The sequence below is a fragment of the Sipha flava genome, unplaced genomic scaffold (genome assembly GCF_003268045.1).
Source record: "Sipha flava isolate LNK unplaced genomic scaffold, YSA_version1 211_pilon_pilon, whole genome shotgun sequence".
In the NCBI taxonomy this organism is placed as follows: Eukaryota; Metazoa; Arthropoda; class Insecta; order Hemiptera; family Aphididae; genus Sipha; species Sipha flava.
The window spans coordinates 280826-308530 of NW_020272824.1; the positions used below are offsets into that span (position 1 = coordinate 280826).

The following is a 27705-nucleotide window of genomic DNA, read 5'->3' on the forward strand; positions in this document are numbered from 1 at the left end:
GCACCGTGGAGTATACGCGCGCTGCTGCGACTGCGTTACGACACTGCTCGACAAATTTGTTTCGTGCACGCGACAAAACGTTATGACGACACCGTCATGCGAGCGCGTTTATTGTTCCGATTGTTTACGGGGTTTTTTTTTTTTTCCTTTTCTTTCCCACCACACGTGACATTGGATCGACGAAGCGGTTCCGGACATGTTCGGTTTCGAGATTAATCGTACGCGGACATTATTTTTTCGTCGCACCGCGTAGCAATAGTTGTAGTCTTCTTCTTCTTCTTCGTCGACGGATTAAACCTGCTGCAAAAGCGTAAAACACAATATTAATACGAACACTCGAATTTTTCGTTCGTTAACTCGTTTTACGTTCGTCAAAACGTTCGCTGGCGACGAGGAAATTTAACAACAATAAATACGTGTACACTTCGCCGCCACCGCCGTTGTTGTTACTCAACGGCGTTCGTCTCCGCCCGAACTATATTTAAACGGTACGTAACCTAACCGCGGGCGCGCGCGCGCGTTCGCCGGTTTTGCGCACAATACAACGCATTTATTTCGTTCGCAGCGGCGGCGGCACGTATAGCGCGCGCGTACATACGAACGTTATAATTGATATGACACCGAGATAATCGCGCGTTGATCGTGTTGGTCTTTACACACACCGCCTTCGTGACGTGTTCCCGCACCGTTATTTCAGCTGTTTGCCCAGTGCCGTACCGGTGTTGGCCGCGGATCGTTGTGCACGGCCGTGAATACCGGAGGTGGCTTTCGAACCGTCGAAGAAAAGGCTTCGATCGCTTACCCGGCAGCCTTATCGCGTGTACATAACCTAATAATGGTCGAGGCCACCATCGGACAAATACGTACGAATAATAATTCATCGGTCGTCGAAAATGATCTTTGGCGGCTTTTACCGAATTTCCCGAAAAATCCATTTCCCGTAGTTATCCAGCCCTCGTATCTTTGCTATAGTTCTACAAACTTATTTATCGACGACACACCTCGTGTACATTTATTGTTTACATGATCGCCGCGTGACGCGAATCGCATTACGGATGCGACAGAAGTGAACGGGTCTCCCTGTCCGTTTTCGATTATTCCGTCTAACGTTTACATCGATCTCCGTTTCGTGTTTTTCTTCTACGACCGCGCGCACGTATATTATGCACTCGAGATTCTATTTTCTAATCTCTGCCGCACGAATGATAAATGTTTGACGACGTATGTTTTTCAGTATTACTGTTCAATGTATTTTAGATTGTTTCTTTAATATGTATAACACACACAACTTAAAAAAAAAAAGAAATTATATCTACTAACAATCATTTTGTAATTTGATCTTAGTAAATATATATTAAATACCCACACAAACGTACACATTTATCATGCCCCCCTCCACTCAAACTAACCATCTATGGTTGTTTACGCCAGCTGATAGACAGTGGACAACTTCTGTTAATCTTCATTATTATTTATATAATAATTATTTATTTTAGCGTTAAAAAATCAATTCAAATTTGATTATGATCGTAATGATTAGTAATTCATAATGAAAATAATTACGGTAATGATCCGTAAGCGATATTAATCATTTGAACAAGGAGTAAAACGAATCTTTTAATTTTTTTTAAATATAAATTTATTATTATAAAAGTATTAGTCGTGTCGATGTACCAACATATAATCTGTAATTGATTATTGTGTTGCGTATTAAAAAAGCTGCGGTTATACTTAACGCATTGCATTATTTTTATGATTTTTTGTAATGTGGTGATCATTTACCGTTCCATTGCTTATAAACTTATTACCGATTTGTATGTGCAATATACCTGAGTATTTTTAGTCAATAAGTTAAATAAAAATATATACTGACCGGTTTTAAAATAAAGTCGAAAGTTGTACAACTTCAGAGTTTATACTACTATATACTGCTCACATACAATGTTTTTGTTTCATAACAAACAAAAATTGTTTTGATTAAAAACTAATTTTTATAAACTATTTAAAAATAATTTAACTTATATACCATAAAGTTAACTTCAATATGTTTTTAAAAAAATGATTGATACTTCAGACGAATGTGATTTGTAACATATTCACCCAATGAATTCACAATTAATACTAACGACATTACTCATGCAACATTAAATGCATATAATTCATATTCACTGTACAAGTGATAAAAATAATTACCTATATTGATATTATAATTATATAATTTTTATTGCAAGTGATCATCTATCACTATTATTTAATTAAATAATCATTAAAAAAAATGTTATACCTAATTATTTAACAAAAAATGATTTTCCTACTATCCAATCAAAATAGCATGCTTGTAAAACGTTATTAACGATTTCAATTCTCAATTTTTCTTTATGATAATTGTCTGCAAATATTTTTTACTGAATATATATAATATGCTAATCTTTTTATTTTTAATTAATCGCAATACATATTGCATACTTCATACTCCTAACATTCATAGACGTAACTAGAGCCATTAAATTGAGCGGGCTCGATGTTAAAATGCTATAGTTAAAATATTTACCAGAGGGAAGGTGTTGTAGGACTATACCTTTGTCCTTTATCCTTAATAAACAAGAAAATATAATATAATTATGAATACCAACATTTTCAATAAAGAAATACAATTTTAAATATCCACCAGCTAAGTACATTTACTATAAAATAGTATTTTTTGTTATACAGGTAATTGCATTTTCCTATCTTTTTCTGCAAATTGGTTAAGAATATCTTCATTTTTAATTGTGTTTGATAATTTTCGGTCAATGTTAAGAATACTTAAATTTGTAAACCTGTTTTGTGTCATATTTGGCATTAAATTCTCATTGAGGAGGACGATCGTTCACACGAAGCAGAACTTATAGAAATTGACAATTTATTATTATCTTATTTAACACATTCATATTTTATTTAGGTGGGCTTGAGAGGCTGAAGGGTGGGCTAAGCCCACCCAAGCCCTCCCCCTATTTACGTCTATGCTAACATTCTATAAATTTAAAACTATACAAACTTTGACTATATAAATAGAATGTTATTCTTAAATTGTTCAAAATAATAATGTATTGTGTTTCTGTATGTAATGTTATTTCGAAATGAACAATAACTAAAAAATCGAATAATGGTTGTGTCTTTCATTTTATTTATTTTTTTTTTTTTTTATAGAGCAAAAATATGAATCAGTATTGGTTATTTTATTTTATTTTGTTTTACAATGAATCATAAAAATAACACAGGGTGAATTAAAACAAATTAGACTATAATATTGTATATTTTTTAAATTATTTATTGTCAATTAGGTAATACATAAATATTTTCAAAAACCTCTCTAAATCCATTCAAAGTAATTATATTATATATTAGGCCATAGCTATTTCACTTAAAAAATGATATACAATTTTCCTCCACTGTACATATTCCTAAAAGAAAAAAATCACTGTTTTCTTTATGCATAATGAATATAAAATATTCAGCAAAACATAAAGAAACTTCTTGCGGAGTCAATAATTTGAACCCAAACGTATTTCTAATTCACGAACCAATTTCACTATTTGTATTTTTGTAATCTTGACCAAACTAAGAATATGCATTTTTCAAAACCACAAAACCTACAACTCACTATAAGTGTATTTGGCCATTATATAGAAACAATTTTATGAATATTTTTGACATAATTTACATAATTTTAGTTCAAAAAAAAAAAAAAAAGGAAAACGAAGGAAAATAGTATTTTGGTGTGTATGGTAAAAAGGAAGATGGAGGAAAATGGTATCTTATTTTTTAATGAAAATGTCTTTCTCATATATTACACTCGGATATTGTTCATTTTTTTACGTAAAGGTTTATTAAAGAAATTTGAGGTTGAAAAAGCTTTTCGGATATTGAGGCAATGGGTTAGTCTTTCATAATGTTAATCCTATTATTTGTATAAATAAGTCAAGTTACAATAAAAAGTCGAATCGCATTTAAAAAAAAACTAAAAAAAATAAATATTTTGAATGATATTTTTGTAAAATATGTATTCATTATTTCATCTAATTTAGTTGTAACTGAAATAAAATAAAATTTTTTTTTAAATATTTATTAAAAATAAGAGTATTAAAATATAAAATTGGTTTTCATAGAAATAATTTTAACCAAAAACCACACTATAAAATTAAAAAGAGAAGAAAATAATCGTTTTTATTTATACAATAAATCCATATTTTTTACCTGTTCTAATTATTAAATGTCAATTACCGACTGTCATAAATTTTAAATTTGTAGTACTATATAAAATTTAAAATCATTTAAGCCTTTTAATATTTAAAAATGATATAATTACAGATATAATCTCTTGATCAAAACATTGACTTTTATAACTTGTTCGTATATAATAGAATCAAATATTCATTGATAAATGTAGCAACTCGAATTTGATTATGATGATAAAATAACAAGATTTTAATCAATTATTGTTCTTAATTATTCAAAAGGATTAAAAAATCATATTTCTGATTTAATTTTTCTCATGTATTCTTTAATAAAATATATAGTTATAAAAAATTTTAAACATTAAGTACTCAAGTTAATATTGTTATTGTCTTCATCTATCAGTAAACTACCTGATTAATTAAACTTCGTCGTATAAATTAGTGTATCAACACAATTGTACGTTGAAATTATGCTGAAAGAATGTTCTTATTTAATCCGTATAGGAATTAACATAGTATAGACTCTAAATAACAATTATCAATAGAGCTATTAATATAATAGTTATTACATATAGTTTTCGTTTGGTTCATAACTTAGACATAAAAAACTGAACCTTAATCATTTGGTCCGGGTCGTAGTTTTGTTCATGATAATAGTGTAATTTAAAATATTAAAAATTTATTTATTTTTTAATAAGCATAATATACTATATAAAAAATAGAGAATTGTAAGTATGTTAAATCATGCAACTTCGATTAAGAAATATTAAAAAATAACAAAGAAAGTCGAAAAATTACATTAACAAAGTATAACTTTTGATTTGATAGAATTTTAGTACCACATGAAATAATATTTACAAAGAAAGAGAAAAAAAAATATTGATATTTAGCCAATGATATACTTGTTTCATTCGGAATCTAATAAAGTAAAATATTATTATTAAAAATTGCAAATTACTACTAAACTTATAAACTTAAAATTTAAATTGTAGATGGAAGATAAATAAATTTTAAATAAATCGAGGAAACTATATTATTGCATTTATAATACTGTAATGGTCTTCAATTTTTAAATTTCAATTATATACTGCAAAATATTAAAATGTATACTGCATAAATAAATAAAATATGTGCAGTTTTAGATTTATTCGAATACTAGTTTGAATATAAAAAAAACTATATTAAATATTTATGGTATTTTTATGTTTACTATATATAATTTATTTTATAAAATTAAAAGCAAATATATTTGCTTCAGCATTATATAAGTAGGTAAAATTATTTGAACAATAAATAAATTAGTAATAATAATAATGTTATTCAATATCAGTGAGCTTATAAAATCATGTAAGTTTAAAGTTTAATTTAAAAAGTAATTTAAATTTACAAAATATTTTGACTATAATACTTAATTTGATTTATTAAAATTAATTTTATTGTTCAATTATAAAAAACAAACTAATCTATTTTTGTTACAAGCATACCTTAATGATTAAACATAAAACATAAAAATATATTGACTCATGAATTAAAACAATTTTTCATGAAATAAAAATGATATTATTCATTTAAACGTAATTACGCATAAATGTATTTCGTTTGTTTATGTAACTTATCGCCAATTTACTTTATCTGTCACTTATAAGAAAAATATTAGTCATTTCATAAAATATTATAATTCCCAGTAAGTATAAGTTTCTACGTTGATTCTGTCGTTCGTCGTAAGTATAATCTAATTTCATATTAAGTTTCATTTTTGCTTGATAACTGTTTTAAAATTTGTTATACATAATAATAAAAATTTTAATTTTATTTACCTTTAAAGTGACCATTCCAATACTTTGTCCTTGAATGAAATACTACCATGTCATGATACAATTGTAGCAAACGATTGAAATCGTTTAAAAAATACCACAATAATTCATCGGTAAGAGATTGATGTAGCTACACAGATTTATTATATCCGAATAATATATAATGTTGGATAGGTTGGAAGAGAAAAATGTCTTCATTCGTGCAATAAATATTTTTTAAGAAATAATTTAAAATGAACCCCTATGATTCTATAAACTATAATTTGTGATATCCCTTAAGTTATTCTAGATAACATGTTTTATCAGTAAGATAAAACCAGGAAATCTGAATTACATGTGTCTATCACACCTAGATTGGAATTAAAATTTCAAAACAACCGAGTCTTGTCCGAGATTTATTTATATCACATCTAGGTAGTTCAGCAATTGGTACAAATATACCTATATTATAGGAATTTTTTTTATTGCATTGATACACGCAGTCGTATAAACTTACATTAAATTATTAAGTACCTACTTGGTTATGAATTTACATTTGGTACAACGATGGGTGAAAAATAAGAAATTCTGATTGTAAATTAATCTGAAATGAAGTTAATATCTTCAACAGAAATTTTAAGATCGATGAGTAAATGCAATTACAACACGATACAATGGTTTTGGCCTCTAAGTTTTTCTCGGCAAAAAACCTATCAGTTTTTTTTTTGCACAGAATCATATATTAACGGTAGTGTACGCTGAAATTTCTACAATTATTCGAGGTTTAAAAAAATTCAATGAGCATACACCAAACCAAAAAAATAAAAATAAAAATAATACATTTAATTTTATCTCTTTAATATTTATATAAGGTGGTATTTAGTATCCCGGAATATTACATCACATCGACCTTCGTTTAGAATCGTTCTTCAAATATGATGATTCATTATGAGTTTTAAATAATACTATGACCAATATGGTAATACCAGTAATCGTCCAGGTAAGCCTGGTCCAGACGCAGATATTTCCAAGCAGTACAAATATGGCGTCACGGATACGTCATTTTCTGTGGCTGTATATCACGGCAGTCGCGTGGCATAATTTCAGACGATGCAGACTAGTGGTCTGAATCAGAGAGAAGCCATGCATAAAATATCACATCTATATGTACCTACCGTTTTCAATCAGTGCCATTCAATAATATTAAAAAAAAAAAATGTATTTATTAAATTATTTGGCCGATAAAGTTCGCGGGTTGTATGGGCATAATATACATAATTTACATTTAACGTATGGCTCGAAGCTATGGTCAATGTTGCCTCTGCTTGGACTAGATAATAATAATATCGAAGAGTATTTACATTTTTTTTTGCAAAATAATTTAAACGTTTGTATTTAAGTACTATACTCAAACTTGACGTTATCAATTTCTGCCCATTTTACTTTTCTACAAATTATTTAGTATGAAATGGAACCAGGTTTTACAATGTTTTTCGTGCCAAGTATAATACAATAATTACTTACCTCATGACAGAATAACAAACTTAGAAGATTTAACGTCCCTTTTTTTCTGATAGTCATAATATTTTGTGCTTTATTAAATGTGACTGAGAAAATGCACATTTTTGAATAATGACCAAATTAGTATTTAAATTCAAAACAAAACATTTTCTAAAACTTATTTAAGGTTGAAGCTTTTTTGACTTTCAAATCATAAATTTTAATTAAATATAATATTATAATTTATATTAATCTAAAATACAAAATAAAAAGAACCCAACTGGCATACTTCAAATTGTATTGTTTACGTTTTGTCTTTTTCACGATGTAAATATACGATTGGTTTGATGATTAAACGGTTATTTTATTTTCATATATTTATTGTTATTATAATAGGAATTTTTTAATTTTTTTATTATATTCTCTAAAACTTTGAAAGACGAAATAAAATTAAAAGGTATGTAATATTAATTTTCTGTGATTAAAATTGAATGAAGTTTATTTATAAATAAAGAGTGTGAACAATGAGCGGAAAAATAAAATTATTTTGAAAACTGTCAATTTCCACGGATTATATTATTTTGTAACTATTTTTTGTTATTACTATTATTATTATTATTATAACAAGTTGACATAAAAATAGCATTACATTCATTTAGCTTGAACAAACCCCCCGAGGAGAAAAGTTTTTTGGTTGAAAAAAAATGCAGTTAAAGTGATACAGTGTATACTGTATCTATATATTTTATACCGATAATATATATAACTAGCTGACCCGACAAACGTTGTTTTGTCATATAAATTATTTCTAGAAAATATTTTGCTAGAAAAAAAAAATTAATTTAATATAAGTATGTAAGAATGTGGTATATAAGTGGAAAAAGTATGGAGTGCTGTGAACGGTGACGGAATATAAAAATGAAAAAACATCAAACATTTATTTTTTTAATAATTTATTAACATTATATGTATCGCTAATTATGACAATATTAGTAAAAAACAATATCAATCCCTTAATGCAAAAGAGTGTACAATATTTTTTTATTATCCTATCTTTCGTCAACACAAGCAAACTGGATGGTTCGAGAGCACGCCACATATAATTGTCCGTGTGAAAAATATGATGTGCTCAAATCTAAGCTACAGACAGACATCGTTTGGCCTTGAGACTTATTGATAGTCATTGCAAATGCCAATATAATTGGAAATTGAAGGCTTTAAATTGTATTGGCACACATGTGGGTATAATATGGATTCGCGGTAATAATATATTTTCACCTCGGAATTTTTCATTTAAAATTATGGCTTCAATAACATTTTTCATTAATTTTTTAATGACTAATCGTACAACCGTTATGGGTTCAAATTTTGAAGCAAAATAACCGGAGATCCAACCTTTAGTTGTAAATTATGCGGTGGCTTGCCTGGTAAATCCAATGAGTTTAAAAACTCTATTGGATAATTTATAGCTTCCAGTGGCGTTTTGAACTAATTTTTGGTGAGGAGCAAAAAGGTATACAAACATACCCACATCCAACTTTTATCCATCATAACGGCATTTCTACCACAACGAAAAGTTTAAAATTTACAAAATACACATATTTTAGTAGAGGTACTTGTATAATCGGATGTACCTATTCAATTAGTTCATTCATTATAGTCATTAATTATTTTGTATCATGATCTATGTAGTGTACATAGGTGTAACAATGTTGAACGTTGTATATTGTCTTGAAATGCCTAGTATTTTATTTCAGTAACGTTTTGAAATTTGTGTAAAATACTGTTGACTGTGAGGACGTCAAGGATTTTGCATTATTGTTGTACCACGCGGGCACTTGGTGATCGCGGTCTTTGAACGAATTTCCAAAAATCATTCATCTGTTTTTTCCTAATAATACTCTATAACCGACCGACGACGAAAATTTGCATTGATAGACTGATGTTTTTAGCGTACTAATATACTATTACGTTTTTGAGGCTTTATGCTGTAGAGTGTGGCGTAGGTTTCATATGTAAGGTACATATTATATTTCCATTTTCTACGATGTATTTAGCCACTTCGGTAATTTGTGGCAGGGTGACCACCCACTCACCAAAAATTTTGAAGGAGCAATTGCTCCAATATAATACCTTCGTTACACCACTGATAGCTTCAGTAGTATCACAAACTGAATCAATAGATGTGTATGGCATTAAGTCTCCTGGTAACAAATGTTGTATTTTGAGATTCAATTCGTTGACGTCCACATTTTTCGCTGCTAAAATTGCTCCTTCTGCCAGCTATTCATGATTTGTGTATTGTCTGTGTACATTGATAAATATCTGGTCAATGAGAGCATCTTGCGAATCAATGATTGTGCAGAAATTGGTCGGTAATTGTATGCATCCCGTTTCATCTGTAGTAACTTTCCCATTACCGATATTTGACAATTGTTTTGAGAATCTTCCGCACACAGCTTTTTTTGATTGAATCGCAAGTATCGAAATCGTTCGCTCTCTATCTTTACATACATGTCAACCATGAATTTTTGACAAAGCTCACGTAATCGTAGAATAACGTTGTCCTGGTCGCGTCTAATCATCAACCAATATGCATAATAATCCTTCGAACTAACATTCTTGTTTGTTTTAGCACCTGTTGCGGGATCTTGTTGTTTAATATTTGTGCAATAACCGTCATTTTATACCTAAAATAAAATTAATAGTTTTTAAATAGTTTTTCATAGTTTTTTAATAGTTTCATTTAATAATTCATTTTCAATTGGGAAGTTATCGACCGGGTCAAAAATTATTAAATTAAACTCCGATTTATTAAACAATAGCACTTTTTCAACTTTTTTTTTTTTTGTAAAAACCTTTTCCTGGCAATTACGAACAATTAAAAAAAAATTCGAGCTAAATCGGCCAAACCGTTCTCAATTGATGAAATGTTATACATTTTTGGCTCCATAGAGATATTATGAACGATGTACATAGGATTTATATTGTTTGAATAATTCGATGTAATAAAGAAAACGAAACGTGACAAAGGTTAAATGTGAAACAATTACGGTTCAATAGAAAATTTGGTAAGAAAGAAGTCACTTAGGTGTAAATAAAAATTAAATGTTGCTAGTTGCAGAAACAAAGTTTTTATAATGAACCGTTCGTATTAAAATGCATGTTTGGCATTCGGCACTGGTTTCCGGATATTTTCAACGGAAATAATATCACGTTAAAATATGCGTTTTACGATTGAGATTGTGCCAGAAGTATTTCGTATGAAAACTATACTACGCCATCATTCAGACCTAGTTCAAATTGGACAATCGCTAGTGTAATCTTTACTTATTATTTCTGTGGTAATACTATAATTATTTGAACAGTTCTATTTAAAAATCGTCTTATTCAATGATTCCGTCGCAATATCGTGGCGGAATAATGTAATCGTGGCATCAGTTTTTTAGCGAGTTTAATTCATGGCACAACAAATCCATTGTAATTTACGACTTTTTAGTCTGTTTATATTGTTCATACTTGAGTTTTATAAAATTCGGAGAATCATTCCAGAAATGTCAATGCAGTCACGCAAAGAATTCACAGTCGATTCTCATTGGATGTTTTGACCTTCCCAACGTACTACGCAGTCGCAAATTTCTTTTAACATTAGTTCAATATAATCTGTAATTGAAAAACTTGGTTTTTTGAATGTAGAAAAAAGTAAACTTTTTCAAACTACTAAAATTATTATTGGTGTTGAATTCAACTAAAAACTTTATAACTTTAAAGAATCATATTGAATTAGCATATTACAAACACACTAATTGATAATTGGTTATTATGTTTTAGAAAAATAATTTGTTCATATCGAATATTGACTAGATAAAATGCTGATTTATTAGATAATGAGAGATTTCATTAGAAATATCAAATACGTATTATATTATTACATTTTTTTTTTCTACGTTATAATTTTGAAGAATCATTGAACCAGTACGTGAACCAAGGTGACGAACAAACAATCAAGTTCATGAGTATATTCTAAGTATAATAATATAACGTATACTGTGCGTGTCTATCGGAAGTGAACTCCGCGGGATTCTTATTATGTTTAATCTATTCAAATGACCGTGGCACTTAGGAACTAAATAACAATCTGTAAGTCTCAGATATACAGTATAATGTTTAATTTGTCTACATAATAAAGCGTAATTTTTTTCCTTAAGATTATTTAATCCAAAACTCCGATTAGAATTGCATATGATTTTTAAGAAGGTTCACAATTATCTTTTAACTATATATTTTACTTAATTGATTTGTAATCAATAAGGTCACAGACAATAGTTTAAAAGTCATTAATAAAAAGTTTTTAGCATCCACAGAAATCAATTTTTGTAGCAATATGTGTTTTACACAAAAAAGAAGAATAATTAATCATTTACAGATAATTTGGCTAAACTCAGAGTTTCGATTGATATTATAATGACTGCGAAGATGAAACCCAAATTATCAAACCGAAATGTTTTATTATAAATACATAATGTTTGAATTATTTAAAATAGTTATAGATTTATATTTCGTAATATATATAGTTACTATTTGTTTATAAACATATTAATACAGTTTTAGAAATTGTATTAAAATCGTTTTGCTATAACTAAATTAATAATTATTTTATGTGTGCTAGCTTATGTAGTATTGAGTCTGACCATAAATAATATATATGTATACACGTGGTCTTTTATATTGTTTTATATGTATCTGTATGTTCTATTCAACGTCACCTAGATAATTTACGGGAATAAAATATAATTCACAGAACTTTAATATAAGTACAACGAAGAACAAAACAGTAAAAAAAAAAAAATGAAAACTTATCCTTGTTGAAAACATTTATGGTTATCTATATGTGGGCTTCTATCCAAAACCGTTTTTTATTTCAAATCTGTTTATTCTATATTTTGTTATAATTTCTTTGGCCATGCATTTCAATAAAAAATAATTAGACGACTATCAATATATTGTAAGAATTTATATGAAAATCAACAGATATAATAATTCCACAAAAATAACCATTGCAATAAATTTTATTAAATTAATATTACAATATTGACTAATATTTTATCAAACATTCACGAATTTAATAATGTACCAAGCCGAATGTTTACTTTAAATTATTTTGTTGTAAACAGCTTAGTAATCAAAATATTTACTTATAATTATACATCATTAAAAACTTAAATGGTTTGAATTAATTAATTTTTTAACATCAGTTATACATTATGCAGTTTGTATGTCTGAATATGTTCATGTTAAAACAATATTTTTCAATAATTAGCGATTTAGCGTATGGATCTGTGCATCGTAAAATGGATAAATAAAAATGATCAGTGTCATATTTATTAATTGGTTTTAATTAAATTTTACTGATGTAAATAAACTTTGAGCATTTATTTCTTATTTATTTTTTATTTTTAATTACCAACGGAATTATAATACGATCGAACTTTTACAGTTTCAAATATTTCGGATGTTGTACATTATTAATTCTAATTAAAATATACCTTTAACAATTTTTTTGATTGATCTAATATCAAAATAAATAATTTTAGTTAACTAATGCTTAAACAGAAATTAAACAATATCATTATTAATAAAGTTTTAGATACATAAATTATATATTAATTATATAATATAACTGTATGGAGTTTTAAAATGATTGATATACTTTCCTCATTTCATTCTGGATTTAAAACATAATATACATTTTATTAACTTTAAAGAATAATAATAACTTTTAAAAATTATTTAGAAACTATGAAATGTAAACCGTTAATAAACCGTATACCTTATGCATATTTACTGATATAAGTACATTGTGGTAAACAATTACTCAAGTATTTACTTCTACATTATTTTCAATTTTAAGAAAAAAAAATGATTTCCTTAACCACAAGAAAAACCGTAAAATAAAATTCCACTGAAATCCCCAATAGTTATACGACAAAAAAGTACGCGTAAAATATTAACTATCCATAAAATACGTCATTGTACGTATTATGTAATAAAATTTACTGAAAATAACCAAGTATAAATGTTGGAAAAAACAAAAAATCTCTAGGTTTTAAAATTCAATTTATACAAAGAATAAGCAATGCGTTGCTCGTAATGTACAGACCTAAAACGTTGTTGAGCAAGCGAATACCGAAAAAAAATTTGCATTAAAATCCACGCCCAATTTAATGTGTACAATAATTGATAATAGCATTCGGAACCGTGCTATTTATCATATTGATATATTTTTATTTTTTTCTAATACGAGAATTCTTCAAGGTCCAAAACTGGAATGATAGCTGATAACCCTGTATAGGTGCTCAGTACATGGAGGACACGTGAGTTTACACGCGGAATTAAAAAAAAAGGGAGAAATAATTACATTTGATGTTTAAGATCATTGAAGTCTAGGCTCCGAATATATAGCGTTATAGCGAATATACGAGCATCAGTTGTAATTATTTCTCCCTTTTTTTTTTTTAAGATTATGGTCAATGAGTTATAGTTTGTTTGGCCGTTATGCACGAGTATAACGGATACTATATATCTGGAATAAACTATTAAGACTTAATCTGTATTATATAATAAATTTATCTAACTTTAGATCTTTGAAATTTAAACAATATCAAATTCAGAACATCTTCAATAAATCGTCGATGCTGTATGCAAACAATCCTGTATTATAACAAAACACTGATTTTAAAATCCATACTTGAAATTAATTTTTAACAATAATTTTTGAAGTTCGTGATACGATTGAATTCAAATTTTATTATCAGTTTAGAAAACATATATTCCACAAAACAAAAGTGAACACTGCTTATTGGTAAATTTTTAAAGATGAATATCTTTTTGGCTGCATGTAAACTGCGAAAAAATTACACATTTTCCAAAAGTCGATTTGTAAATTGCGCTAAAAATAAAATTAACATTATACAATCTGCGACAAAACCGATAAGATACATTATAAAAACTGTGACAATTTATTATATAGATACTATATACATACCGATACGATAACATAGTTATTTATATGCATCATAAATACTTATGTGCTATTATGTACATATATCATTTAATTAGTATGTTATGTTGGAGACAAATTTGTAAAAAAAAGCCAATTTTATTTTTAAGTTTAAACGCAATATACTAAACATCGGGTCCTTCACAAGTACAAGATTATCACAAGTTAGTTAAATACGTATTGTGTCGTGTAATAGTGTATTTAAAATGGAACTTACAAAAGTGTTTAGCCAAAACATCAAACAATTATTGGTGCTAAAAAATGTTAAATTTAAATATAATTCCAATATAAGAAGTAATTCAACATAGATTTGCTCAAAGAAATCATGCAGAGTCAAATTAGTCTTAAACAACAAAAATCATACTTAACAAAAAAAAAAATAATTTTTGGAACATAATCATGAATCAGATTCTACAGTTGAACGTCAAGCCGTAAGTAATAATATTAAACGAAAAATTTCCAAAAGTAATATAAACGAAATTCCATCTAAAATAATTATAAAAGAACTTCGTAATTTATGAAACGATACAAAATTATTGATTTATAATCTTTCATTTATTTGTAGAAATGTATGTAATAAAAAAACTAAATATCATCCACCACTTCCCAAGAATATTAATGAAGTACATGAAGCTCTAATAAATATGAATATAATGACTGACAAGATTGAACATTTTTTGCTAATTAATGACAAGGAAACAAATATAATTATATTTACATGTTTCACAAATTTAAAATACTTGTGTTCTATGGAAAACATTTTTATGGATGGAACATTTTAGTTCTGTAATAAATATTTTTATCAGTTTTTTGTACTGCATAGTTTTTAAAATGATATATATATATATATATATATATACGTCTCTGGTATACATTGCTTCCCAATAAAAGTACAACGATTTATGAAAATTTCTTTAATAAGTTATGTGATGTATATTTGACCGGAGGTTTTGTATTTAACCTAAATATATTTGTAATTGATTTTGAGATTGAAATACACGAAGCGGTTTGCAGCATATGGCCAAAGAGTAGTATTCGAGTATTCGAGGTTGTAATTTTCATCTCGGCCAAGCGTGGTTTAGAAAATTACAAAATTTAAGCCTATCTAAACTTTATATTGAAGGAAAATGTTTTAATTATATTTTTGGTCTTCCATTCCTCGAACCTGATAAAGTCGAAAATTCATTTGTTTTTGATTTAATTTGCAGATATGCCATCTATCGATAAAAAAGTAGAACTTTGGGATTATTTAACAGAAACTTATATGCAAGAAATATTCATTCCTACTTTGTGGGCATCTAAATCGGAAATTATAACGAATAATGTGTGTGCATTTTTCCATTCGAAATTTAATGCATACTTTTATCGTCATCATCCATCAGTATATAAATTTATAGACGCTTTACAGGATATTCAGGTTGACGCATATTTATAAAAATTAGAAGTGCAGGAGAAGTACAACAAAGAAATAAAATAACAACAAAAAAAATAGAATATTTATAAATGAACACCGACAAATAAAAGAAGATAGACGAATTTCAAGGTATGAATTTTTGAAAAAAGTAGGTTTTAAGAATAAACGGCAAAATGTTAAATACATTTATTAGATTACCTAAACAATTATTGTATTGTTAATTTATTATTTCAGTTTTTAATTTTTTTGGTTACACGATTACCTACGATCTATTAAAAAGAATATATACATGTTACAAAATGTTAAATAAATTTGTGTGTTAATATAACATTTAAAATATTATATTAATATTTTATATATTTAACATATTAATTAAATAATCAAATGTGTTAATTTACATAAAATAATGTATTATTAATTAATTATTTTAATTTTCAATATTTTTAAATTTATTAAAAACAATATATGCATAATACATGATAGCAACCGATGTACATACGTTATCAATCATGAAGTCAAGTTACCGATCGAATACGTACCTATATATAGCTGTACCATAACATTTATATTTAATTAAATGATAAACGCATAATTGTTATCATATCGATATGTATTTAGTATATATATATATAAAATAAATTGTTGTGTTTTGTAAAATATTAATTTCTTTTCCGGCGGAATTTACATATTGGCTTTTAGAATACGTAATTTTCTCGCAGTTGGCCATCCCCCATCTCTTTCAACATTTCAACGTCAATAAACATTTAAATAACCAAATAAATACTAGCTACTGTCATTCTCGATAATATCATTTATTTTATAAAAATCAATTAGATGCATCGTTAAATGTCATTGTTTTTCTCAATTTCCTGAAAAAAACTATGATAAAAACGGTATACGTATTCTTTCTGTAATATAATTACCGTGTTCAATTTCTAATTTCAATTTAAATTTCAGAGTTTTGCTTAACAATTTTTGGATAACTCTACTATAATATATATTATATGTTATATGGGTAATTTTGGAATTGGTTTTACATTTGTAAACATTTAATAAATATTGCATTGTATATAGTCTATGTATATATATATATATATATATATATTAATTATTATATATAGGATATATGGATAGGCAGGGGGATATTGAGAGGGGGGGGGGGGGGGTACTGACTACAACTGTCCTGGGCAACAGTTTTTTGAGAGCACCAAAATTTTGTGGTCGGAAATTTGCTCACTTTTGAATTATCGAACTTTTATGATTATTTTGAAATTTTTTTTTTTTGTTTCATAAAGTATCATAAATTAATGTTAATGTATTTAATATTTTAATATATATTATTAATGCATTTACAGCAATATAGTTATCAGTGATACAGAATATTATTAATATACCTAGTATTAGTTCCCTAATTTTTTGTGATAATGACAATAAACATAAATTATTTATAATAATACGGCGTATTATGTTATCGTGTGCGGCGTGTGGTGGCGTGCCTACTACATAAAAATAGCATTGATATTAGAATATCTAAAAGGTTTATAAGGATCTATCTCCTATATTTTCCATGGGTAGGCCCCTTAGAGGGGCACCATTTTTTTTTTTTTTACGCTGGGGCGCAAGGGGCGCAAATGTCTAAATACGGCACTGTTAATAGTAATATGTATATAAATAACTATATAAAGTATATAGTATATTGCAATTATGTAGTCTAGAACAAAGATGTATAACCTTTTTTGAATGATGACCCTCAAATTTATTTAGTTCGACCAAACAACCCCATTACGTGTTATGATATATGTGACTTATATTTGGCGTTAAATTATTGGTCCCTCCACAGGTTGCGCACCACTGGTCTATGAGTCTGCATATAATGTTACTCAACCACTCATGCATTAATGTAAATTTATACCAACAAGCGATGAATTAAATTGTTCGTTTCCGATACGAATACGAACTACACAACAACTATTATTATGTTCACGCAGTAAGCACTTGAGCACCCGATCGAATTTATTCATTGAAAATCGAGCTACATCTTAAACGGATAAAAGTAAACATAATATTCGATGTTAAAGTTCCGTACAAAGCGCGTGGATAATGCTGTGTGGTGCCCGCAAGTCGTAATAAACAATTCGCAGTGCATGATTTAAACTCGAAACAAATGTCGCCCAGTGACAATGATTTATCGTCTAGTCGATGATATTTTGAAATATTTGGTAAAACATAATTAACTGTCGAAAGAAGTTTTTTTTTTAATTATGTAAATAATTAGGTAATGTACGATAGAGGAATTCGAATATAATACAATTTATTTTCATATTATCTATATTTACTTTTTCTACCAGCGTTAACATTCATTTTTTGATATTTATGCGAAGCGAACGTGAAATATATACCATCACATATTGATTGATTTGAGATGAAAATGGTTTGTGTAGTACTTGTTTTCTTAAAATGTGCACAAACAGTTCGTGGCGATACCCGTATCGCCGAGTAAATACGTAATTACAAACAACAGACACAGTTGCGGCGGTGCATTATTAATGTCATTATGTTATTTGATTCGACCCGAGGATACGTATAATGTACCAACCACGTGTTAATTTGCGGGCGCGGGCATGATGTTAGAACACGATAAACCAGAAATTTTACTGTTGATGACGTCGTGACGGTGAACATATAACTGCAGCACATCACTCTGGGCTCCGGAACATTCTTTTGCCTGCGTCAGGACTCGGGGCATTTTGAGGCTATTAGGCAAAACAAGAACTGTGGTATTTTACGGTGATTTTTTTTAAAAAAAAAAATAAACATTATATTGTTTATATTTACTTTATACGATGTAAGTTGTGATCATAAAAGTCCAAGGACTTCTAATAAATCGAGGGCATAGGTTATTGCTTATCCTACGCAATGGTAAATATGACCCTGGTGAGCGCATACACCTAAGGCATGTACAGATCTCTTTTTTGGGGTATGCAAAAAATTACCACTGCCTCCCTTTCCCATTGGAAATTATTTTAAACGTTCAAAATATTGGTAAAAATGTACGCAAGATTGTCTAAATAACGGTTTAATTTAAAATTTAAATGTTTTCTTTAAAAAAAACAGTGACTGAATGCTATTTATTTATTGTTATAACTGTCTTCATAATTAAAATTTAAAATAAATTACGAAAAAAAAATAATTAAATATATAGCATTTAGAATAGTAAGATAAATAAACAAAAACGTAGTTATATAGTTGAATGAAAAAAAGGAAATAAATTTCATAAATAATTATAATTGATCATAACACAATTCTGTGTTCAGTCGAGTTTTTAAAATCATCAATAACGTGTTCCAGATTAAAATGTATAGCCATTTCTCGATCTGTGGTTAACGCTGTTTAATCTCTTTTGAAGCACACTACTACTTCTCGATTTCATTAAAACATAAAAACGTTATTGGATTAGTTCATCATTTGTGTTTCAAAAATAAATAAAATGTTTGGAACTGAATATGAAAATATAATAACAACCATAGTGCAATTAAAAATCGTATAAGATACATTTAAAAACCAAATATGTCACACATTTCACTTATTTTTGATATTTTTTTGGAAACAAGCTCTGTTCACGGTACGCACCCTGCGTGGGCCCAGTCGCCGATCGGACGCACGGCGTTTTACGTGTGCCCACACGCAGGAGTGGAACTAGAAGGTGGAAGCACGGGGATTCGTCCCCGAGCGTAGAGAGTGTAATTTTTGTAATTATCAACAACTAATTTGATATTTTTAACACCGTTAAATACTGACAATAGGTTGGTAAAACTCAATAAGTATGATTGTATATTGATTATTAGAAGGCAATTCTCGAGAAGAGTATTTGATTATCGGTTTATAATATGAAAATTAACGTTTTCCCCAGGCGTAAAAATTCCTAGTTCCACCTCTGCCTACACGTACCTATGGGCCGTCGGCTCCGGCCGGGTACGGGGCATACTTTCGCCGGGTTAGCGGACGAGAGACAATAACGTTGTTAATAATGTTACAACGGCGGCGGACGTACGGGACCAGATTCCTATGGCCCGTACGAGGCGGAAACGCGCGCGCGCTTACGCGGATTTCGATTATTGCATATATTATGGTAATGCGCGTGTAGTCGTAGTGGATTTACCGTCGGTTTAAATATAATATGCTTTCTTTTAAGCGCGAACCGCGGACCGGTGAAAGCATCCGATAGATTTGTCCGACGCGGTGCGGCATCAACGCGCGTCAACAATCTACACGGTGCTACACGGAGTACTACAAGATGTGCGTACGTTTTAATCCGACGTACGGGAACGTGGTAACAACAACGGTGGGAAATGTTTGTTAGCGATGGAGAAAATCACCGGGTCGATGGCCAAAAGCGTGAATACGCTTTTGTTTTCATTCTCTTTTTTTTTCATATTGACCAATTGATAACTGTTAACAAAATGCTACCTGTTGCACAATAAGATAAATAAAGTGATTTATGAAAATAAATCATGAAAATATCGGGTGAGGGACGCGCATATCCAATGATAGAACGTGACAGGAGTCATACATGCTCGTTTATGTACGTTTAATATTGTTTTTTTTTTTTTTTATATATAGATCTCGACACCATTTACGGATGAATCCACGGATCGGGTTCTCGGGGAGATTGACAACGGAAAGACGAGAAATCGGAGGGTTTAAATGGGAATGGAGTTTGCGACGTAGGTTTAGATAGTGTTTTGTATTTTTTTGTTTCTAATTGGTTTATAATTTTTATATTGAGGTCATTATGAGGGAACATACTAAGGTGTTGATGACGAAGAAAAATATACTGAAATGCCTGAACAGTGCGAGTTAGAGAAAGCTTAGCACCTCCCTGTATTTGAAGCATACAATTTTACCACATTCGTTCGTTCATATTCTATTACCGACGTTTGTTGTCAATTTTTTCTAACAGATTGCCACGAATACTCTAAAAGATTCTCAAGTGGACTTATCGACAAATCGTACGCATTACAATCATTGTCGGCACTTGGGTCGTATTTCCCAGCGTGTCGTACAATTTATTAATTGAAAAAAAAAAGGTACAGTTCCGAAACATATCGTATCGATTAATAATAATAACGAACGTATTTGAATAAAAATCAATACGTCAGTTCAAACGTTAAATTAACAATCACGTTTTTTGTAGTCTTGTACATTCTGTTAGCAACAGTAATATCGTTGTGACGTGTTCGGAAGGGGCGATCGTTGTTGGCTCAATCATCCCAAATAGGAAATACTAATTTCTTTTCGCCGAAATCACGACACCGACGCTATGTCTAAGATTACGTCATCAGCAACACTCTTCTGGCACTCTGGTCGCCTTCAGATGCGTTTTACTTTAATGATGGCAACGATCACAATTACAATCGCAGCAGCAGTAGCTGCGGTAGTCGGACGACATGCGAGAGCGGTTTTCGCGGCGTTTTCGAAAATAAGACGGACGCGTTTCCGTCCGTCGTCGCATGTGGCCCAATCGGACAACGACATCGACCTGCGGCGCACACTCGGACGTGTCAACGATGCGATCGACGGCGGCGGCCGGAGAGAAACTGCAGCGCACCACAATAATAATATACACGTGTATACCTATAATGGTGTATACCTATATTACTGTGCTACAGCGGTAGTGCTACGGAACGGAGTGGTAGTGGTAGCGACGGCGGCGGTTACGAGTTACGACGGTTGCGGCCGCGGCGGCGGTAGTGGCGACGAGGTGGCGCGGTGTTTAATCGTGTTGTCGCCGCACCAGATCGCCGTATAGTCGCACACGCCGCGCGCGCAATCACTCGTCAGTCGACGCACGCTAACGTACCGAGTGACCGGTGTCCGCGCGCGTTCGAGGTGTGCATGTCCCGCTCGTTGTTCTACAGTGCTATGCTCACGCGAACGATCGCATCCCGGTGCAGGTGCGCGCAGTCGACCACTTTCACGTCACCGTCGTCACCGTTCCCGCGCGTCAGTGCTACACGGTGCTAGGATAGTCTCGCGGCCTCCAAGTCGCCGGAGATCGTTGTCGCAACACCGCTCGCACGTACGGCCCGCGGATCAGAGTTCTGATAACACGCGGTCGGCATTCGTATGGTGGTGGCGTAGCACCGGGGGAACAGTTACATCCGACCGCGACCGATGGCCGACACGGTGGTCGTGTCGGAAGACGCGACCGCGACCAGCACTACCGCGCTCGTCGACCAGATAACCGTGGCCAAGACGTTCGCCATGCTCGTGCTGGGCCTGGGCTCGTTCGTGTTAGGCGTCGTGCCCATCAAGCTGACCAAGTGGTGGCGCAAGGACCCGGCGGACCCGATGGCCGGCCGCGCCGTAGCCGGCCACTCGCACGGCGGCGACTCGGCCACCGGTTCGCCCGTCGTCTCGCTGTTGCTGTGCTTCGGCGGCGGTGTGCTGCTGTTCACCACACTACTACACCTGCAGCCCGAGGTGCGCGAGGGCGTGAGCCGGCTGCAGCAGGCCGGCCACTTGCCTAACGACCAGGGCACCGAGCACCTGGGTGACCTGATCTTTTGCGCCGGGTTCTTCATGGTTTTCATTATCGACGAGATCGTACACTCGGTGCTGGACCGATTCGCGGCCGACCACGCGGACCGAGGCTCCGCCGAGGAGGTGCTGCACCGGTCCATGAGCCTGAGGCGGCGCACCATGTCCATACCGCGGGCCTCGCTGGCCGGCTCGCCTAGCTCCATACCGTCGTCGGCGGACACGGGCGTCGGCACGTCCACGGCCAGCATCAGGGAGCTGCTCAAAGAGTCCAAGGGCAAACGGTACCGGACGTCCGCGTGGGACGCGCCACCGCCGCCCGGTGCTGCACCCGAAGACCCGCGCCACCACCGGCACTTGCACTACCACGACAACCATCAGCAAACGCACAAGAGACCGCTGCCTAGCGCCGAGGACGCCGAGAAGCAGACTGCCAAGTTGGACCACGTCGACCAGTCGGACGACCGAGGCGTCGCCGGCCAGTCATTCCGTGGTTTGTTCGCCGTGCTAGCACTCTCGTTCCACGAGGTGTTTGAGGGCCTGGCCATCGGGCTGGAGGAGCGCGTCGACAACATGTGGTACCTTTTTATCGCCGTGGCCACGCACAAGCTGGTCATCGCCTTCTGCATCGGTCTAGAACTGGCCTGGTCGAAAACCCGCAGGATCGTGCTTGTTATGTATGTGGCTACGTTCGCCGTGGTAACGCCCGTGGGTATCGTCATCGGCATGGTGCTGGTGCACTGCGGTTCCGGCGGTTCCGTGGACGGGTCACCCGGCCGCGTGGCCGTCATACTGCAGGGTCTGGCCGCTGGTACGCTGCTGTACGTCGTGTTCTTCGAGGTACTCGCCAGACACAAGCAGTCCGGGTTCCTGCACCTGCTGTCCATCATGTTGGGCTTCTGCAGTCTGCTGATACTCCAGACGATGAGTGAGTACCTTTGCTCTTGAACTCGCACCGTGCCCTGTAGTCGTCGTCGATCGCTCTCCTCGTCACTATGGTGTTCTACTCTAATATTTTTAAAGGTCGAGTACGTCTACTGTTCGTCCCTGTCGCGGAACAGTACCGAAATATTGTTGTAAATCTATCCGGGGTTTAATTTTTTTCGCCGGCGTCGAACAATCTGCGGGCCATCGTATCTTAACGTAACGAACGGTGTACAATGCACGTATACTTCGGCTATCTATTATCAATTCACCCCGTAATGTATACACATGGCTGTTAACATGCACTCCTTATCCCTTTGCGCACAGAGCAACGGGCCGGAGTGTTAGTGCTCGGTAAACGCATCATGTATACAAGGGTTAGGGAGTATACTAGGTCCCTGTAAGTCTTTTTTTCTGGCTCGTGCTATATTTTCAAATTACATCATACAATTTTAAAGTTTATCGTCTATACACTATCTTATCGATATAATAATTGTTATCTGGTATTAAAAATCGTTAAATGCACATACATATATCTGTGGTTAAATGTCTAAATGTCATATTTATATATACGTATAGCTATCAACCATAGCTGTTTTTACTGAACTATTTGACTATATCAGTTTCTTCGTATCGTGCTGTCTTATGTGTTGAATTTATTATTTCCGTGTATATAAATGCTAATTAAAATCTATATTTTGAATGGCATCTTTTTTTGCCGGTCCCTGATGTAAAAAATTTCAATATTACGACTATAGACGCCGTCGTTCAGTCCCACCGGTAGATATGGATGTGTACATCTAACGCTATTCGTATTCCTAATATTTCCAATCCTTTTTTCCAACGCAGCGCTGTTCAAATCGAATCGATATCACGCACACATAATGCATATACTTATCTTTGTTTACAATTATTGAAATACCGTATAGTAATGTGTTTACACAGCGTATTACGTTTCAAACACCTATCTTTTTCCTCGTTCATTATACATCTGATACCATTTGGTCCTATTGTTTTCTGATACACGAAACTATTACGTATTTGTAGTGTTTCGTTTTTCGTTTTCCTAAATATTATTGCTTTCACAAAACATTTCTAGTTGTAGTATTACTCATTTCCTCGATTCGGATCGTCTTGTGATGACAGTTGACACGTGTGTAACAAAATACATCACGCCAAACACGTGATTGATAATATTATGTTGTCCAACTAAAAAAAGAGGTTTTTTTTTTTATTATTGCACGTAATTATTATTCACGAGATGAATCAGACAATCGTGTTGAATATTTTATTTGAATATATTTAAAATTTGAAATTTTTTACGCAAACGATCCAAGTACATTTGAAATGTACGAGTTGTAATACGTATAATAATAATATTGATGCCGAAGCCAGAAAGCAAAGAACACCATGAATATGACTAAGTTATTTAAACCGTCGTTCCATCACGAGTTCTAAATAAAAAACCGTTTTTGTTTTTATTATCAAATATAAATCTAAATCATCTTGAGCCAACTAAAAAAAAAAAAAGGACTTTGTAATTAAACGTCTTGATTCTAATTTTATATTTGTATTTAAATAGTTTTTTTGATTAGAGTTTTTTTTTTTTAAAATAATTGCCATCCATTTTGAAGATAAACCCAAGAATACAGAACAATACTTATATTTTCATGTTATTTATTTCTTCAATTACTAATATTAACAGTCACCAATTTTGCTTTTTTAAATTAATTACGATACGTAATCATGCATTTTTAATTACAATTTTCATTTGAAAACATTCGTGTACGCGTAAAACAATAATAACATTATCTTAATCTCTTATTATTATATTATATTGTAACGAATCAAATTTTTAATGCGTGTAATTAAATTTTAATTTGGGATTATAATTGTGTGAGTTAAATATTATAAACTGAAGGGAAAACATTTTTATTATTTAAAGTACACGGGAATTTTAAAGTAAAAATTATTTACAATTTAATAATATTTTGATGGTTTGATATAATTAAAAATAATTGATTTAACATTGAACTATTAGTATTGTACTATAAAATGATGCGGATCGGGTGAATAAAAAATATACTAACTTTATTCGTTTTTGATATATAAAAATAACATGGTGCAGATTGAGAATAACTGATTGTGTTTATGTGTTATCGAAAACAGTAATTGATTTTTAATTTAGTTAAATAAATTAAATCAAATAAATAACTAAGTAAATAAAGATAATTGTACTGTGCATACAATGCAAATCAGAGTACCTATTATTTACAAATGCTAATTGAACCTAAATCTATGATACTGTTGGAATTTGAATTCGTAAATAAAAACAAGTATTTTTAGACGCGCATGTATTTTATTTTAAAAAGGTTTTGATTCATTTTTTATATATAAAATATGTATGAAAAACCGGTTTATTTTAAAAACCACATATATAAGATGTCTCTTGAGACATGATAGGTCAAGAAAAAAAAATAATTTCTCTGTTCTCATATATTCGATCCGTCCGATCCACGGTATTATTGACGTTTATTCGGGTGATTCGGGATAACATATACGAAACGTAAATGATCCATGGTGAACATTTAGAGTCTTATTGTAAGTATCGAAAATACCTGTTTTATATATTTTTTTTTTTTTTGGAAGAGTTTTTTGCAACATTAATTTCTCGTGCTTGATAAATACCAACGGTCGTTTAATTGATATTGACGGTGTAATTAAAAGAAAAAGAACGTTAACATTTTTCCGATTCTAACTTTCTAAAAGCGTGTATACGTGGGTAGTATGTTGTTTTCAATCCAAATACTCAAAAATATCTTCGCTGATAAAAACAACACATTATTAATGGGTGGCATTTATTAGTCGTATTGATATATTACCATTATCCGGGCATAGCGTTTCACTGATCATTGTTCGTGAAGCGCTTCCGCGTGTAATTTATTTATTTATAATTCAACGGTGCTAGTAGCTCTTTTACAGTATTAAATATGATATAAATCTAACAGATCGTACAAAGAAGCAATAAATTATTTTTATAACTGTAGGATTATTAAAGGAATAAACAAAAAAAAAAAAAATATAGGGCTTTGAAAAAAAAATAATTTTGGTGGTCTAAAAATTGTTGTCGGACAGTTGCTTTCATGTTTAATGAAGTTTTCACTTTTTACACGTGCCGTCATAAAATCACATCATCCGATGAGTCGTATCTAAGATACGAGTATACGTACGATATTTATTTCGCGCCATTAAAATAATCATAGAAAAAAATTGATTTAAGGTACAAAATAAGTTATAAGTCATTAAAGTATATTTATTTAAAGGTCATGTATTCCTTTGGATGATTGTATTTTCCATAGTATTAAAATTTGTTTTAGGGTAGTTTATAGGAATGACAAAATATAAAATATTTAAAATAGCACGTATAAAAAATGATATACTTATTATTATATTATATATTATATTATTTAAGTTTAAACTAATAAGTTGTTATAATTAATTACAATGTAAATAATTAAATTAATCTAAGAAGAAAACCTAATAAAAATATATATAGTAAACATTATTATACATAATTGAGTTATTATAACTACTGTAAATTACTCATTTATTGTATATTTAGATAAATCATGAATATAATTTAGATTTTAATTCTTAATATGAACAGCGAAGTGTTTAATAGGTACTTTTTGAGATGTTTGTAATATATTATTTTTGTACGTCAAACTGTTTTGGTTAAATTATTTTTTCAGCTCTGTTGATAATTTTTGCTATTATATCGTTTTTCCAGTTATTTTGAGTCTTAGTTTAGGCATTTTTTTTTACTGTAAATCACCCTAGTTGTTTAGAAAATACAATGTTTCTTCTATTAATATTTTATTAGTACTATTGTTATAGTCGAGTATTTCTAATATAAATCGCACAAATATACCTTTAAAATGTAAACGGATATTGTATATGTCATATGTAAGTCATATGGACTTGTATTTGAGCTTTTCGTTTTGGTAGGATTATGATTTTCCGGTGTGCATAAAATGTTTTGCATGTCTCAAGTCTTTGACCAAGTTTTTAGCAGTAAGAATTTTTTTTGAAGCATCATAGGAACTACTTTTCGTATGTATCCAAAGCTAGCTTACTTTTTACTAGTTTGTCTGTCAGATTTTTATGTTTTGTTTACATTGTCTTTTTATACCATTTTCGTTTGTCCATTAATGACTACTATATGTTATAAAATAGAAAGATATTTATCAACTAATG

At 31.3% G+C, this 27705-nt stretch overlaps 1 protein-coding gene and 1 pseudogene across 1 annotated transcript in view; both read left to right on the forward strand.

The window, feature by feature from the left end:
* The first annotated feature begins 402 nt into the window (after nucleotides 1-402).
* Nucleotides 403-27705, forward strand: part of LOC112682830 — a 42569-nt gene continuing 15266 nt past the window's right edge. The window contains exons 1-4 of the mRNA XM_025553579.1: nucleotides 403-488; nucleotides 20605-20708; nucleotides 20771-21071; nucleotides 21179-23452. Coding sequence (XP_025409364.1) covers nucleotides 22159-23452 — 1294 coding nt within the window. The 5' untranslated portion in view covers nucleotides 403-488; nucleotides 20605-20708; nucleotides 20771-21071; nucleotides 21179-22158. The remainder of the gene's footprint in view (nucleotides 489-20604; nucleotides 20709-20770; nucleotides 21072-21178; nucleotides 23453-27705) is intronic.
* On the forward strand, nucleotides 14777-15797 carry LOC112682825 (annotated as a pseudogene).